Raw genomic sequence first — 16452 nt, 5'->3', positions numbered from 1 at the left:
AAAGAAATGGTGGACAAATATAAAATTTTCAAAACTGTACAAATTTGTAAAAACTAATGAAATATTTGAATTAGTAATCTAGCTTGGACTCACCTAACATCTCAATATGACATTTCTACCAAACCAAATTGGTTGGGTTGGTATTAATGAGAGGAATTTTTAAATTTTAAAAGGGAGATACCATACTAGGAACTTCTAATAATAGGACATATATATATATATATATATATATATATATATATATATATATATATATAAATATCATATAATTACAATAATAAATAAATTACGAATATTCCGTAATAAGTTGCCATGTTAATAAAAATTAATGCTAATGACCTAATAAAGCTACATTAAACTAGGGATGGCTGGGTAGTGTTAATATGATTTAGTTCAATTTGTTAGGTAAGGTAATATTGTAAAACTTGGTGCCCAAGTTATAACAATTCACTATGAAAAAATATGATAAGGCGTTTTAATGAAGAGTTAAAATCGCTAACTACTAATTGTCAAATAAAGTTTATATATTAAGTAGATAGAATCATAGTTGAATTGTGAACTATTCCATACTAAGTACGGAGTATTTATTATGGTACTTGCTTATGTTATGAGAGAGGTTTTCGTAGTTAGAGTTTTAAAGAACCCATCTCTCTGTAGCATTACGGAATGCTCATATTTCATAATATGGATAATCCATAGGGTTTCGACTACTTTGTTTGTGTGAGGTTAGATCTATAAGTTTTTATTTTTAGGTGACGAAGAAAACTCATATTCATTATCATAAAATATGTACATGATAAACTTTGCTCCTATGTAATAACTCACAAATTATACAAGAAAAATAAATCATACTAAGAACATCTCATGCCACACGTTCAATCAAGAAAACTCAATTAAGACTTGTTCTCAGTAAATGAGTAAATGTTCACAAACATCAGAATTTGAGTTATACACCAAAATACATGAATTATCCAAAAAAAAAAAACATAAAAAAGGGAGCCGGTAAAACCAGTAAACTAATATGGGCCCAAGCGAAGGGGTGAAGTCCAAATTGTGGAAAGGCTTTTGGGTTGTTTCTTCTCGTCCCCTTCCGACACGCAATCGACAACTCCATTGCACCTTTCTTTGTATTTTCTTTTTAGACAATTCCTCTTTCGCTTCTTCCTTCGCTTCTAACCTTCTTCTGCCATTACAACTCCATTTTCATTTTCTCAGAATTCATAAATACACTCCGCATCTCTTTATCTGCTTCATCTCTTCCGATGGCGTCCAGCGGCCACAGTAATCTCAACGCAAAACTCGTAAGTCAATTACATGCATGTGCTCTGTCTCTATGTGTATGTGTACACAACACACACTTATATGTAGCAGCATAGTTTTTATTATGATTCTCGTTTTTAAAATCTCGAATCTGATCGTGTTAGGTATTGTTGGGTGACATGGGAACTGGAAAATCCAGCCTTGTGCTACGATTCGTCAAGGGACAGTTTCTCGAATTTCAGGTGATTTTGCTTTCTAGGGTTTGCGGAATATTGGATTCTCTGTTTTTTTTTTTTTTTTTTTTTTTTTTTTTTTTTTTTTTTTTTTTTTTTTTTTTTTTTTTTTTTTTTTTTTTTTTTTTTTGAAATGATGATAATTGGTGATGAGAACGGTGATTGTTTGCAGGAATCGACGATCGGTGCGGCGTTCTTCTCGTCTACAGTGGCGGTGAACAATAACACAGTGAAGTTCGAGATCTGGGACACAGCTGGCCAGGAGAGATACCACAGCTTGGCCCCGATGTACTACAGAGGTGCTGCTGCTGCAATTATCGTCTTTGACATTACTAGTGCGGTACTGTTTTATTTCTTCAATATAGAAAATGATAATGAATCTTTTATTTTCAAGTTGAGCTGTTTCCACTTTTGAGCTAGTACTAGTATGAAGCATAGCAAGTTTTGGCAACTAGGTTGGAGCTGTTTCCAAGTTTTAATTAGCTAAACTTGATTGTATATTCATACACCGGTGAATAGGAGTGTCTATACAGATAATTTTGTATAAATATAATGTTTCATTGCAAGAGTTGAAGATTTAAGTCAGGATGAGAGAGAGAGAATGGTAGTCAGGGAGAGGTTTGTTGGAGTTGATGGTGTATAGACGCAGGGAAGCTTTAATGTGAAAACTGTTGTATCCGGGACTCACTAACAGGTATTTGTGAAGTTCCTGGCTCAAATGATTCTTGCATCAGACTATCAGAGGAACCACTATGCAGATCATGTTTTCTTACTCTAGACTAGAGCTTGCTTGTTACATTGGTATTGTGATTATTTTACTGTGTGCACGAGTGAGGGAAAAGTAGTAACCTCACCGTATATATTTAGTAAGGCAAGAGGCTTTTTCTTTTCTTCTCGGGGTGGGAGAGTGGTTGAGTAAACAATTGCTTTATTGCCCACACTGAATACTGCTGCTTCTTTGTCCATGCTATTCCTGGTTTGAACAAATGATTTTATTCCCATTAGGGCATTAGGCATGATAATGAGATTTTTGACATAAGGTATGCTTTTGGATAAGTTTGAATATGTTAATTTCATGATTTTGCTGATTAAGTAGTGTTTTAATTGTTGCTTGTATATAGGATTCTTTCGCACGCGCAAAGAAGTGGGTCCAGGAATTGCAGAAGCAAGGTGCTTAGCACAAACTTTGGATAATTTTTGTTTGTTCCTTTGGTATTTTAATGTTTAGCACACCGTCTTATATGCAAAAAGGTTCCGCAAAATGTTTTATCCTTAAAGAAGAGTTTAATCTTAAAATAAGATATTAATTTTGTTTATTGCAAAATACATATAGGCAGTTGAAAAAGGAAGTTATTTGACGTTTCAACACTTGCAGGTAATCCCAACATGGTTATGGCTCTTGCTGGAAACAAGGCTGATCTGGAAGATAAGAGGGCCGTGACAGCAGATGTATGATTATCAGATTCTCATATTTGCATTGTATTCTGTTTAGAGTCTGTTGAATTTCATTTTCTTTGTGCTGTAGTTTTCCTGTTGGTGAACAGTGAGTTGTTTTGCAGGAGGCACGAGTGTATGCAGAGGAAAATGGTCTTTTCTTTATGGAAACTTCTGCAAAAACTGCTCTTAATGTCAACGATATTTTCTATGAGATAGGTAATGTTTTTTATATTGGTTCTTGCCTTAATTCTCTCGACTCTGTTATCATTTATGTGGAATAAATACTACTCGTTCCTTCCCTGACTTTATAAATGAAAATATGTTTGCAGCTTTTTTCTTTATTTGGCAATCCACTTGACACTGATAACAGTTATTTGGTTTATGAGTAATATTGGAAACCAAAAATTCATCAAACATAATCTTACCTTGGACTCATTCTAAGTTTCCTCTTGCTTTGAATGTTTGGATATTGTGTTCTTGTGTGTGTAGTTCTTCAACTTTTTCCTGAAATATAAGGTATTCAAGCCAATGTTATCAATGCTAGGGTAAGTTTGATTTCCATTAATGACATATATGGAAATTTCAAGGCAATCCTGAGATTAGAGGGTAGTTACTGTTCACTTTACATATCTGAACTTTTGATAGTGTTTTTAAACTTGTTTTTGTTTGCATATGCTTGAGATTAGATGGTTGTTACTATTGACTTTACATGATGTCTCTACCTCTTTTTATGTCCACAAGTTTGTGGTACTGCACATAATTTTGTTTGCCTAAAGCCCTAAACCTTAAGGAAGGAAAGTACTCTTTTATGCAAAAGATGCAAAATACTCTGTGCTCTGTGCACTGTATTATAATATTGTACATGATACCTACATAGCTTTAGAAACCTCGCGGTGTTTCCCATCTCCACTGGGGCAAAGAATTATTTCACCATCCCCAGTCAAATGTATACAATTCTTCATATTAGAGTAAAAAAACAATTATGCAATTCCAATGCCAGAAAAAAAAAAAAGACAGAAAGAAAAAAGAAGATGAGTTAAGGTCTTTACATTAAAATGCATAAATTAGGCAATTCAATCTTCATATGCGAAATAAGGAATCCTATAATTAATGAATTACCACAACTGAGTTACAAATCATACATAGATCCTTAACACTTGCCCAAAGTAATATTCAAACATTTCATACTAAAAGTGAATGTGCTGTAGTTCACATATGCCCCTGAATTTTATCCCGTCTCCATGGGGCTCAGGTGAAATTGCTATACGTGTCCAGCACTTTGTCTAACCTAGTGGTGGCGGAGCCCGAAAAAATGTTGGGCAGGGGAGACTGAAGACGTACACTTGGAAACTTTTGAACTATCTACTATCTTGACTGGATAATTTTTCAAAAGTAGATTTCGTTTTGAAATATATTTTCATAAAAACATATTTAGAATTTTAACATTCCTCACAATTTAGCTACATATTTTGAGTATCCATATATCATCAATTCATCAATTTAAGTATGAAGTTGGGAACATTTGTCTATTTGTCTAACAATATTTAATCAATTCATCTAACAGCATTGATTAATTTGGCAAGTTGCAAGCATATGTACATGCTCATCAATTCATAAATAAATTATAAAATAACTAATAAATTAAACCAAATACGGAGTATCAGAAATAAACTAATAATTTTGTACTTTAAATTATTTAGTACTTATTTATAATTAAAAAAATACATACATAATACTAGTAGTTTTTTTAAAAAAATTCATTTGGGCCAGTGCTGTGGCTCTGCCACTGTCTAAACTTAGATGCTTGACTTTTCCTTGATGTCAACATACAACCCAAAAGAGTTCACATATGGAGATCCTGGTTGGCGATTTCATCGTTAGACTTTCAAATTGTGGTCATCTATGAGAATGTGTTCCTGGATACAAACTTGTATACATAAATGTGTGTGGAAAAATAGTGGTATGAGATCATAAGCATACCTATTGATATGTACAAACATTATGAACCTAAATACTTGTATCAATAGTTGTTTCCTTAGCAAATTGTATATGTTGTTTTATATCCTGACATATGCTTGAAAAAAATAAAAAGAAAAAAAAATGTTTCTTTCTTGTTGTTTGAGAATTTTTTGGTTAAATTTTTTTTCCTACTTGCACATGCAAGTTAAGCTGATTTTCCTTTGACTTTTTCTTTCACTTCACATAGCTTGTCTCTGTGTTTTCCTTATTGCTATTATATTCACCTTTTGACCAATCATTGGTTGTGTTTCTACAGCTAAGCGGTTGCCTAGAGCTCAAACTGCTCAAAATCCATCAGGGATGGTTCTTGTAGACAGACCAGCAGAGGGAACCAGATCAGCATCATGCTGTACATAAGTATTGTCTTCTGTTCACCTTATTCTGATTCCCTCCCTCCCCCTAAATTCATTTAGATTTAGATATTTGCGTGTATGTGATGGCAATATTACAGTGTTTGAAGACCTTCTCTAATAGAGTACGTTTTTCAGGAAAAGTCAACTGTTTAGTATTGTGTATAATAATTTTACTGGCATTGCTTTTTTTTTTTTAGTCATCGGTTGAACATATTCACTTAAGTTATTGACGGTGTATTTGAAGACTTTCCAATACATAAGTAATCCATTAACAGCTCCACAACTCTTGAGAGCTACTAAAGGTTTGTTAATGGTCTTATAATGGCCTCATCTATTGATATTTGAACACTTCTCTTTTATGCTTTTGCTTCTGCTTTCCTTTCCTTCTGTATAATCAGCAGAGGAAGTGCTCAATTTCTTTCCAAAAAAAAAAAACCGCAATTTTAGTCCCTAAATTATTGCTGTTTTGTAAATGTAGTCACAGTGTTTTTCTTTTTAAATAGTAAATTTGAATGTAGTCCTTATTGTACAAAAAATTGTAAAATTAATCTCTGGCAATAGTGTATCGGCAAAATTGTACGGAGTAATTTATATCCCCTCACAAATGTCTTATCAATGCCATTTTGAATTATTAGGTTGTCCTCAACTCAGTAATTATACACACTTGCAAGATGATTTAACATGCTACATAGATTTTTTTTTTTTTTTTTTTAATTATCCTATGTGTTTAGTAAGTTTGCTAAACACATAAAACAGTGCCATTCAGTAACCTTTGTACTTTTACAGGCAGCTTTTGCTGTGCCATAAACTTGTTTTTTTTTTTTAATAGTTTTTTAAAGGTTTTTTTTATTTTATTATTATATATAAAATATAAAATAAAAGTATGACTCATTTTAGAAAGTGAGAAAATTGTTGGGTTAAGGATAACCTTAGTGGTGTAAATGTTGCCCCTCCTCTAATAAGAAGAAAGAAAAACATTATTGTCAATGAAATTAGAACAAACAAAGAAAGAAAAATCGAAGAGAGAAAACGATGGGTAACTATACTTACACCACTAATTAATAAATTTTAGTACATGCCCGTAAACGACGATGCCAAACATGCTCAAAGAGAGAAAATGATGGGTAATTATACTTTAGAGGAGTATTAGGCTATGTTTGGCAAACTTAGCTAAAAAGGTAGTTGAAAGTTGAAAAGTAGCTGAAAAGTTATAAGCTCGGAACTGAAATATGAAGAGCTGATAAGGTAGTTGTTATGCTTGAAACTGTTTGGTAAAATTAAACTTGTTGATAAGCTGATAAATGTAAAAAGACTAAAAAGAACATCTTCATTTAATTTAAATAGTTTTAAATTTAAATAGGTTTGTTTATATATTAAAATATAAAATAATGAAATCAATATATTTTAATAAAATATAAAGTAAGAACATATATTTGAAAATATATAAAGTAAAATAAAATGTTTATAATTCATAAGATTAGTTCATACAAAAATTAATGTTCAAACACAAATGTCAAATTGAAATTACAACCAAACGTATTGAAGAGAATGACCTTTAATTGGGAGGGGTAAATGATGTTATTTATTTAAAATAATAAGGATAAATATGGAAAAAAAAAAGTTAAAAAGTTATTAGCTTATTTTTGAAAAGCTACTTAAAGTATCTTTTCAAAATAAGCTCTTATTTAAGTTACTAGCTTATTTTGAGAACACCATCAAACAGAGCTTATTAGTAGTTTAAAATAAACTACAAACTCCTAAATAAGCTTCGTCAAACAGAGTCCTGATGACCAAAAATGCTGAAACAAGGTATAAATTCATTATACTTCATGGACCATATAGAAATGTCATTTTCAAATTTGCTTTGTTCACGTGGTTTTCATATGGTTTTAACACAAATTATTGCAAGTAGTGTCTATACGGTTGTCATGTCATAAAAATCTAAAACTTTTATTTTTTATTTTTTAATTTTTTAACTTAGGTTGTCCTAGCTAGTTTTATCGGACAAATCATAAGTCCACAGAATCCTGCTCCTAGAATCACTGTAGAGATAAATCGCGAGTTGTGCAATAAGCTCACATTGCCACCTTCAGTCATGACCTTTAAGTCAAGCGACGAACCAACTACTCTAAGCTCTGGGACAACTTTACTTTTTATTAAAAGGAGATTTGATTGAATTGATTTTAAGGTCGCCTTGAAATTTCAAAATTTGAAAAATGTTTTTCAAAAAGTAATTTTCAGAAAACGATTCATTTTTTCAAAAAATAATTTAGTTTTTTAATGTTTGGCTGAAGGTCAGAAAATTATATTTTTCTATATGGCTGGAAGTTAAGAAATTGTTTTTTTTTTTTTTTTTTGCCTAGTTTAGTAGTAGTAGTAGGTGGTGGTGGTGGTAATAGTAATTCCGAAAACTAGTTTAAAAAGATATGAGAGAGAAGATAAAAACAGTAAAATAAAGAATTCAAAAATATTTTGACTAAAATTTAGAAATACATATTCTATCAAATTGGGTCTTTTTTTCATTGACTAGAATTAATATTTTTTCTTTAACTTTATTTTCTCTGAATATCCAAATGGGAAATCCAAAAGTCATTTTTGAGAGTTTCAAACGGACCTTTACAAGTCATTCCAATCATTCACAATCGGCCACAAGGACCAATATAAGATACGATGAAGTTATGACACGAATCGCTCCTCGCATTTTGACTAAGTGAGTTTTCCCTCTTTTTTCTCACCTCTAGGGCTCTAGAACATCAACTTTGGATATACTACTGGAACACGAAACCTTGTGCTTTTCACAATCGACCCCAATGACCCATTTAAACTTATTAAAATAAAATTTTAAAAAAAATATCATTTTAATTTGATAACTGTCATGTTAGCAACTAATAGGTAAACATGTCACATTTGGTTCAATTGCACGATTTTTTGTTGTTCAGGGATATAAATTGTAAATTTTTAAGTTCGATGGCCCAATTGCAGTTTTGTGTGTAGTTCGGTGGCCTGTTTGACTATTATTCCCTTATTATTGTTATTATTATTATTATTATTATTATTATTATTATTAAATAATATGTTCATTTAAAAAAAAACAATTAGAAAAATGCAATTTCTTATGACATTCAGCTAAACATTAAAAAAGTAAATTATTTTCCAGAAAAATCAGTTATTTTCTTGAAAACATTTTCCAGGTTTCCAAATATATCAAATTAATTTATCATTTATCCATTATCCATTTTAAAAGTATAATATATCAAATTAAACATTTCACTTGTGAGAATCTGAATCCATATTAACATATCCGAAACTGAAAGTAAATCGCACTAAAAATTAAACTACAAAATGACCACTTAAATGTTATTGTAAGCCAAAATTTTTAACAGTATGAACATAAATAGACAAATAGTTGGGTATATTTATGGTGTTTTAATTAAATTTCTTCCATTGCTTAATCATTCGGTGATCAAAGTGGAAAACCCATAATTTTAACAAGACAAAATCATACCAAAAAATATATATTGTTTCAAGGAGTGGGAAACCCATAACTCTAAGAAGACAAATACCAAAAGGACAGATATTTTTGAAGAGTGGTTTAATTTCAACATTAAACGTCAACAAAAAGCAGGGACAACAAATTTAATGGTCCTATACTTCCTTGTATTCTTGCAATCAAATCATCCATAATTATTGGATCAGCTGTTCTTGTGCCCACATTTGAAACGTACTTGGGGATATATACTCGAATTTGGTGTGTGTGTATATTATAAAATTGAGAAGAAGTCTCTTAATTAAAAATGCATACTGATGTTTGATGTGGATATGTGATGATCAACTAATTAAATATTACAAATATTTTATCGTTAAAAGTGCAACGTTCATAATTGCAAGTAAAATGTACGAAGGAAAACTACAGTGTGCATCTGATATCACGTAAATAGTGCACTTAACATCAATGATTATGAAAATGCATGTGATGATATATAAATGTACACTCAAGACAGTTGCAATTTTTCCTATCCAGTAAGTTAATATAATTGCACATATATAAATATAAATCTCCTATACTAATAAGAGCCAAAGAGAGTTAGGCCTAAAATGGGTAGAAAAAATAACGGTCAAATTATTTAATCAAATGGATGGTTCAGATTAATTATTTAATCAAATAGATGGTTAAGATAATTCAGACTAATATTATTAATAGAGATTACCTAATTTAACCTTACTTTTATGATTATCGTTAAATTTTCCGTTAAATATTCTCTTCTCCGTTAATATTCCGTTAACTTTTAACTTACCCATTAATTTCTATAAGAAAGGTCTTAGGTTCGAACCTCATCTCAATCAAATTTGACATAATTAAGTTTCTCACTCTATTTTACTCTTATTAAATTAAATAAATTAGTAGCTACAACAAAAAATGATACATATGTATTTCTTTAATTTAGAATTATGTGTCTACAATACCTTTATTTGAAAAAATTATTCATTATCAAAAAATTAAATTAAATAAGAAAAATAATTTCATTAGTTATATTGTCGTTATTTTCTCTCATGCAAAGATTCTTTACATTCAAAATTATCAATTGATATTCATTATATTGTCCATTATCTTATTTTTATTGTAATTAAATATCAAAGTTATAGTACAAAATAATGTTATATATTTATTTACCAAGTATTTTATTAATACTATGAAAAAAAATTTTAAAATAATTTGAAGCTAATTATATTAACTATTTGGGGATTCGTTGACAAAGAGAGTACTCAAATAATAACCCAACAAATTGAAGCGGAATCACTCTATTTTACTCTTATTGAATTAAATAAATTAGTAGTTACACCAAAAAATGATACATATGTATTTCTTTAATACCATGAAAAAAATAAAAAAGAATAGTTTGAAACCAATCATATTAACTACTTGGGGGATTTGTTGACAATGAAAGTACTCAAATAACCCATTACCCAGCAAATTGAAGCGAGAAACTACCTTTTAATATCTTTGGAATACATAACATTTTAAATTTTCAAATTTTTATTAATTTATTTAATCTTTTTTCTTAAACTAGGGATTTCTTTATCCACAATAACTCATTCAACAATAATGGTTGAACCAAATGAACCCCAAGCAGAACACCTAAAGGAAAGTCAATAGCTCCTATATCATAATCTCACTGCATGACGTTGTCATCTATGCTACCAACAATATCCGAATTGCAAATAACACACTACCAACAAAAAGGAAGAGAACAAATAGTAAAGATGAAAACAATGACAATGTTACTCAAAAGAGAATTAAGAGCATTTAGAAAAATTTAAATTAAAAGTAGTATTTATTTAGACTATCATTTTTAGACCAAATATTTAGACTATCGATTTTACAAGGTTGCAAACATTTATTTTAGTAATAATTATAATGAATTTTCTATATTATCTTGGATTCATATATTTTGAGTTAGATATTTAAATAAAAAAATTCGACATTCAATTACCCATGTATAAACTTCCCCTATATAATCTTGCATTGATATACTTTCAAATATTTATTTAAATATAAACATTGGGCATTAACCTATTCGCACAATGCGTGTATAAAACTAGTATAAATATAAATATGCAATCCAACTACCAACTTAATCTTTTAGTTGAAATGGAGCACATTCTTGCATCAGTCGATAAAATAGACTCTAGTTAATGTGAGATCTAATAAAATTAAACACTAGAACTTGCTTGACATATAATCTATTTCAAGATGTGTTGCAAAACTTGTTTCAACACTCGTGGTCAAATAATTAAGATAAAGTAAAATTAGATAGAAAGCAAAAACCAAAAACACAAAGGTCCTCTTCACTAATGTTCTCCAGGCTTTTTTTTTTTTTTTTTTTTTTTTTTTTTTAATTTCAAAAATTTGTTTACTAACACACATTTTTAAAACTAAAAATTTTCAAGATTAACGCATTTTTAAATTAATTAGAGATTCAATATGTTAATACTAATTACATATCTAATTTTAATAAATAAATATAAAATAAAATTTCAATAATTTAAAATAAGTTTTTTTTGAGCAAATAATTTAAAATAAGTTATTATTTGTGTAGAAAATGTGATGACAAAACATTACATCCAAGCCCAAGTAGAATATCAATGATTATAATTTGCCAAAAATGTATACAATTAATTGCGACATGTTATCGCCAAGATCAACCAATACTTACTACTTCGTCAAAAAATTCAAACGTTTGATATACTCTAATACCAATTGTTATGATTAATTGCTTACCACTACGTCAAAAACTATAGCTAGTAGCGAAAACACAACTTTATGAATTTTCACTTACATTACAATCAATGCTACATTTCAACGGCATGATGTTAGACTAGGTCCTCTGAGCCTCCAACTTACAATTTTTTCTTTGCAGCAGATAACCATTTATATACTTTATAATTGAAAATCTCGCATTTAATAGTTTAAATATCTCTTAATCACATTACACAATGATGAGTGCCAATAATTGAATAAATCTTTTTTTTTAGAGCAATAATTGAAATAAATCTTGTTTATTTCATATTCGTTTTCGTGCACATAACCCATCCAATTACCATACTTAATTAAATTAGTCGTTTGACGTTGATAGTTATACAAATTATATAAAGTCGAATTGGCTACCACACATGTGAAATTCAATTTTACCAAAATCATGTCATCATCCAAGGGAACATACAAACAACAATAATTTTACTATAAGTGCATCAGAGATCAAATTCATCCCATTCATTGCATCCAAATTTTCAACACAAGCCTATACAGTGTGTCCATCCTTAACCAAACATCAAGGATTTGATCATTGACATTGGGTATGAAGCAGTCAATTTCCATACCAATTATCCTACTAAAAAATATACCTACAATTCAGTCAAGAGATTAGTCACTGTGTTCGTCGGTGGAAACCATGAGTACACCCAAAAAATGGTATTAGTTTCTTCCATTGGACTACTATTTCTCCCAATGCGGCAGTATTATTTTGTACCCATTGTTGCTCCCATACTATTGAGTACTTTAGTTATCTCATTTCTCCACTTACTTTCTTGTTATTGCTTTTCTTCATAATACCACATACCACCCACTATCATGCCATCCAAACTCCTTTTCCCACTACAACACTATTTCCCCTTATACCGGTGTTTGTTGCAGTAGGAACATACACCAATATTATTAAGGAAGTACTCTCGAAAAAAAAAATATTATTAAGGAAGTCATCTTCATCAAAGTCATCTAGTCCGATGCATGGTTAAATTATGTAGTTGCAGTTAATCAATCTCATCTCAATTGTTATGCATTGTCGATCATAGTTCAAAAAAATGTAGTTACAGTTAACTGCAGACACATGATGTAAATGTCATTTTGAACCAGAATTCACAATGCAAAGTGAACCTTGATGATCTATAGTATAATTTGTCATCTCACTTAGTCTTATGAGATAACCGTTAACCAATAGTTACATTCTTTTTACTTCTAGATGTAATTTAATAATAATTTGGACATAATTTGTATTGATGATACTTTAACGTTACCAACTATCAATAAGTTTGTCTCTAGATCAGAGTACGAAACTAAAATAAAAAACCACCAATTAGCAGGTGATGATATGAATTCATTTGTTTAGAGAGATTCGAAAATAGCACCCATAAAGATTAAAAGGTACACGTGCATAGTTGCATACTAAGCAATATTAAAACAAGAAGAAAAGAACAAAACACTTGGATCAGATCAGATCAGATGATGCTTTTGTTTATCTATACATACATGTATTTGTTTAATTTATTTAGAGACGAGACATAGCGAGAACTTGCTCCGGAGATTGATCGTAATATCTCGGCTTTTCCCGGTTGACTTGGTTTGACCTTTTGCTGCTTGGCTCATTCACGTTTTCTGAGATCACAAAAGTCTTTGCCTTTGCCCTTAGCAAATGTTTTATAGGTTTCCCAGTTGAAGTTTTGGGCAATTCTTTCTCGAATTGGATTTTCTTGGGAATCATAAATCCCGGCAGGGTTTTCCGGCAATGCGCCACGATTTCCGATTCCTTCAATTTTCCGGCGGATTTTTCGACTATAAATGCGCAGGGGCTCTCACCCCACCTAGGATGCGGCATGGCCACGACAGCGACTTCTGACACGTTGGGGTGTTTCATGATTGCTTTTTCGACCTCGACGCTGCTGATGTTTTCTCCGCCGGAAATGATGACGTCCTTGGACCGGTCCTTGATTTCTAAGTAGCCGTCGGGGTAGATAACCCCGACGTCGCCGGTGACGAACCAGCCGTTAACGAAGGACTCGGAATTTGCCTTGGCGTTCTTGTAGTAGCCTTTCATGATGCTGCTACCTCGGAGGACGATTTCTCCCATGGTTTTCCCGTCCCGTGGGACCCGTTGCATGGTTTTAAGGTCGGTAACGACCTCGGCATCGGCTAACGTTAATATGCTAAGCCCCTGTCGGGCCTTCAAATTGGCTTGGTCCTCTTTGGGCAATAAGTTCCATTTCCCCTGCCACTCGCACACGAGGGCCGGGCCGGTCGCCTCGGTCAGCCCGTAGGCGTGGACGACGTGGAAGCCGAGCTGCTCGATTTTCCCGAGGAGGGCGGGCGGGGGCGGCGCCCCGCCGGTCAGGATCTGGACCGGGGCGGCCAGAGCGCGGCGCTCGGTCGGCTTAGCCTCTAAGAGAATATTGAACACGATAGGAGCGCAACACATGTGGGTGACTTTATGGACCGCTATAGCGTCGTACATTTCTTTAGCCGTGGTGTTGCGTATGCACACGTTGGTCCCACCTCGGGCCGCGACACCCCAAGTGAAAGTCCACCCGTTGCAGTGGAACATTGGCAGTGACCAAAGATAAACCGGGTCGGTCCCCATTTCCCACCCCAAAATCAAGCTCAAAGTGCTCAAAAACGCCCCCCTGTGGCTATACACCACGCCCTTCGGGTCCGACGTGGTGCCGGACGTGTAACTCAGAGTAATCGCGTCCCACTCGTCGTTGATCTCCTCTGCCACCATATTGGGATTCCCTTGGAGTACTAGCTGCTCGTACTCAAGCTCGCCCAGGCGGATTCCTGTCGGGGAATCCAAATCGTCGATCACAACCACCAAGGGTATTTGGGTAGTATTCTCCGCCATCAACAACTCCACCGCCTTCCCGGCCTTCTCCACATATTCATAGTCCACGAAGAACACCTTCGCCTCAGAGTGCCTGAGAATGGTAGCAATGTTCTTGGCATCCAGCCTCGTGTTGATTGTGTTCAGCACCGCCCCCGCCATTGGCACCGCGAAATGCATCTCGTACATAGCTGGAACATTCGGGGCCAACACCGAAACCTATAATCACAAAACAAGTTTAGCATCCAATGTCTAAAAAATATGTAGCAGTATAAGAAAATAAATAAAGTTAGATAGTGACGAGGCCGGTATAGACAGGTCTAATGTCTAACAATTCGCCAGTCACAGGGTGCTGGATTTGACCAAATAATTGAAAAATTGACCCGTGCTTATGTGTGCCAACTTAATAAAAATATGACACTTACAACATCGTTCTTGACAACGTTGAGAGCTCGGAGAGAGGAGGCGAGACGGCAGCAGCGGTCGTAGGTCTGGCGCCACGTGAAGCTAACGCCGCCGTAGACGACGGATTTGCGGTCGGCGTAGCATTTGGAAGCCCTGAGCAAGAAAGTGAGGGGGGTGAGAGGCACATAATTTGCTCCACATTTTGGCAGTCTATCCATATCTCCAGACAGGATTGGAAACAGGATATTTCTGGTCGACCGAAGAAATTAAAGATTGAAAATAATTGTGTTTGTTAAGAAAGAAAGATGAGTTCTCGTGGATAGGATTCATGAAAAGCCATGAGCGGGGGTGTATTTATATACATAGTTGGTGAGAAGGAAGGTTGTTGGGGCCCATGGCCATTGCCATGGTTGTTTAAGTGGAAATTAATCGGAAACTCGCAGTGAATGTTATCAATATTCGCAAAGTTCATAGTTTGAACTAATACTGTTGACTTTCATATTCAAGAATTAAATATAATAAACAGTCAGTAAATGGTATTCACATAAAACACTTTTGGCTGCTTGACCCCAGCCTGCCATCCGGTCACTTCACACTTAGCAACCACATAATCTAAATGAGTCACATATCGTTTAAACAACTTTTTTATCCTTCCAGATCTAAATGATATATTCCGTGTCAACTGAAAGTCTAAATTTACGATGTCTTAGATTTATAACCGACAATTTACTTTTTGTTCATTTTTATTAGAGCATTCACTTTTGATCCTAATATTATTGTGATATGATCATTTTTTGTCCGCTGTCAACAAAACAACTTAAATGTCGTTAAATACAATGACATTTAACAAGACATTGTAGTTTGTAGCACTAAGTTACACCCCATATGAGAGGTTGTAGGTAGCGGTATTAACTTTTTTATACTTCAGTAGGTTGAAAAAATAATATTGACGTACTTTGTATAAAAAAAGATATAAATGAGAAGTACTAAAAAAAAAAAAAGAAGATATAAATGAGAAGTACTAAAAAAAAATAGTGGGTGCCAAAAAGGATCTCAAAAAAAAAAGAAAAAAGATAAGTACTAAAAAATAAAAAATAGTTACGTGCCAAAAAAGATCTAAATGAGATCTGCCCACTTTGTATAAAAAAGGTCTAAATGAAATCTGCTCTTGTATTTAATGACAACAAAAATAATAAACATAACTAGTGGGTTAGCCTACGTTGTATAAAAATATCTAAATGTCCCTAAAAAATATAAACATAAAAAAAATATAGTGGGTTAACATACTTTGTATAAAAAAGATCTAAATGCATTTGTATTTAATGACATCTCAATGATTTTATTGACAGATGACAAAAAATGATCATGCCACAATAATACTTGAACTAAATAAGAATATTCTGATAAAAATTGACTAAAAATAAACTGTCACCTATAAATCTAAGACTAACAATGAAATTAACTCTTATATTTATATATTACACGCTCAACAATCTCTCCATTCACATATAAATTATTCTTTATTTTTCATTATTTGATGGTGTTTGCATCTTGTGATGTGAGAGTTATCAAGTCGAATCTCATTCAATCCCCCTT

General features: G+C 32.7%; 2 protein-coding genes across 2 annotated transcripts; one reads left to right on the top strand and one right to left on the bottom strand.

Annotated features, from left to right (window-relative positions):
- The first annotated feature begins 1073 nt into the window (after positions 1-1073).
- LOC116013798 (ras-related protein RHN1-like) lies at positions 1074-5619 on the top strand. Its single transcript, XM_031253727.1, is given in 8 exon segments — positions 1074-1301; positions 1425-1502; positions 1666-1833; positions 2615-2663; positions 2869-2942; positions 3053-3146; positions 5206-5282; positions 5284-5619. Coding segments are annotated over 8 exon segments (630 nt in total). The 5' UTR covers positions 1074-1262; the 3' UTR covers positions 5335-5619.
- A 7295-nt stretch (positions 5620-12914) lies between these two features.
- Positions 12915-15197, bottom strand: LOC116012009 (butyrate--CoA ligase AAE11, peroxisomal-like). The gene is made up of 2 exons (XM_031251466.1): positions 14877-15197; positions 12915-14670 (listed from the first exon to the last, which is right to left on the bottom strand). The coding sequence occupies exons 1-2, from the start codon at positions 15072-15074 to the stop codon at positions 13126-13128; spliced, it is 1743 nt and encodes a 580-aa protein (XP_031107326.1). The 5' UTR covers positions 15075-15197; the 3' UTR covers positions 12915-13125.
- Between the last annotated feature and the right edge of the window lie 1255 nt (positions 15198-16452).

The sequence above is a fragment of the Ipomoea triloba genome, chromosome 3 (assembly GCF_003576645.1).
Source record: "Ipomoea triloba cultivar NCNSP0323 chromosome 3, ASM357664v1".
Classification (NCBI taxonomy): Eukaryota; Viridiplantae; Streptophyta; class Magnoliopsida; order Solanales; family Convolvulaceae; genus Ipomoea; species Ipomoea triloba.
Note: the sequence above shows the minus strand (reverse complement) of the source record. Positions and strands in the feature narration are given on the sequence as shown.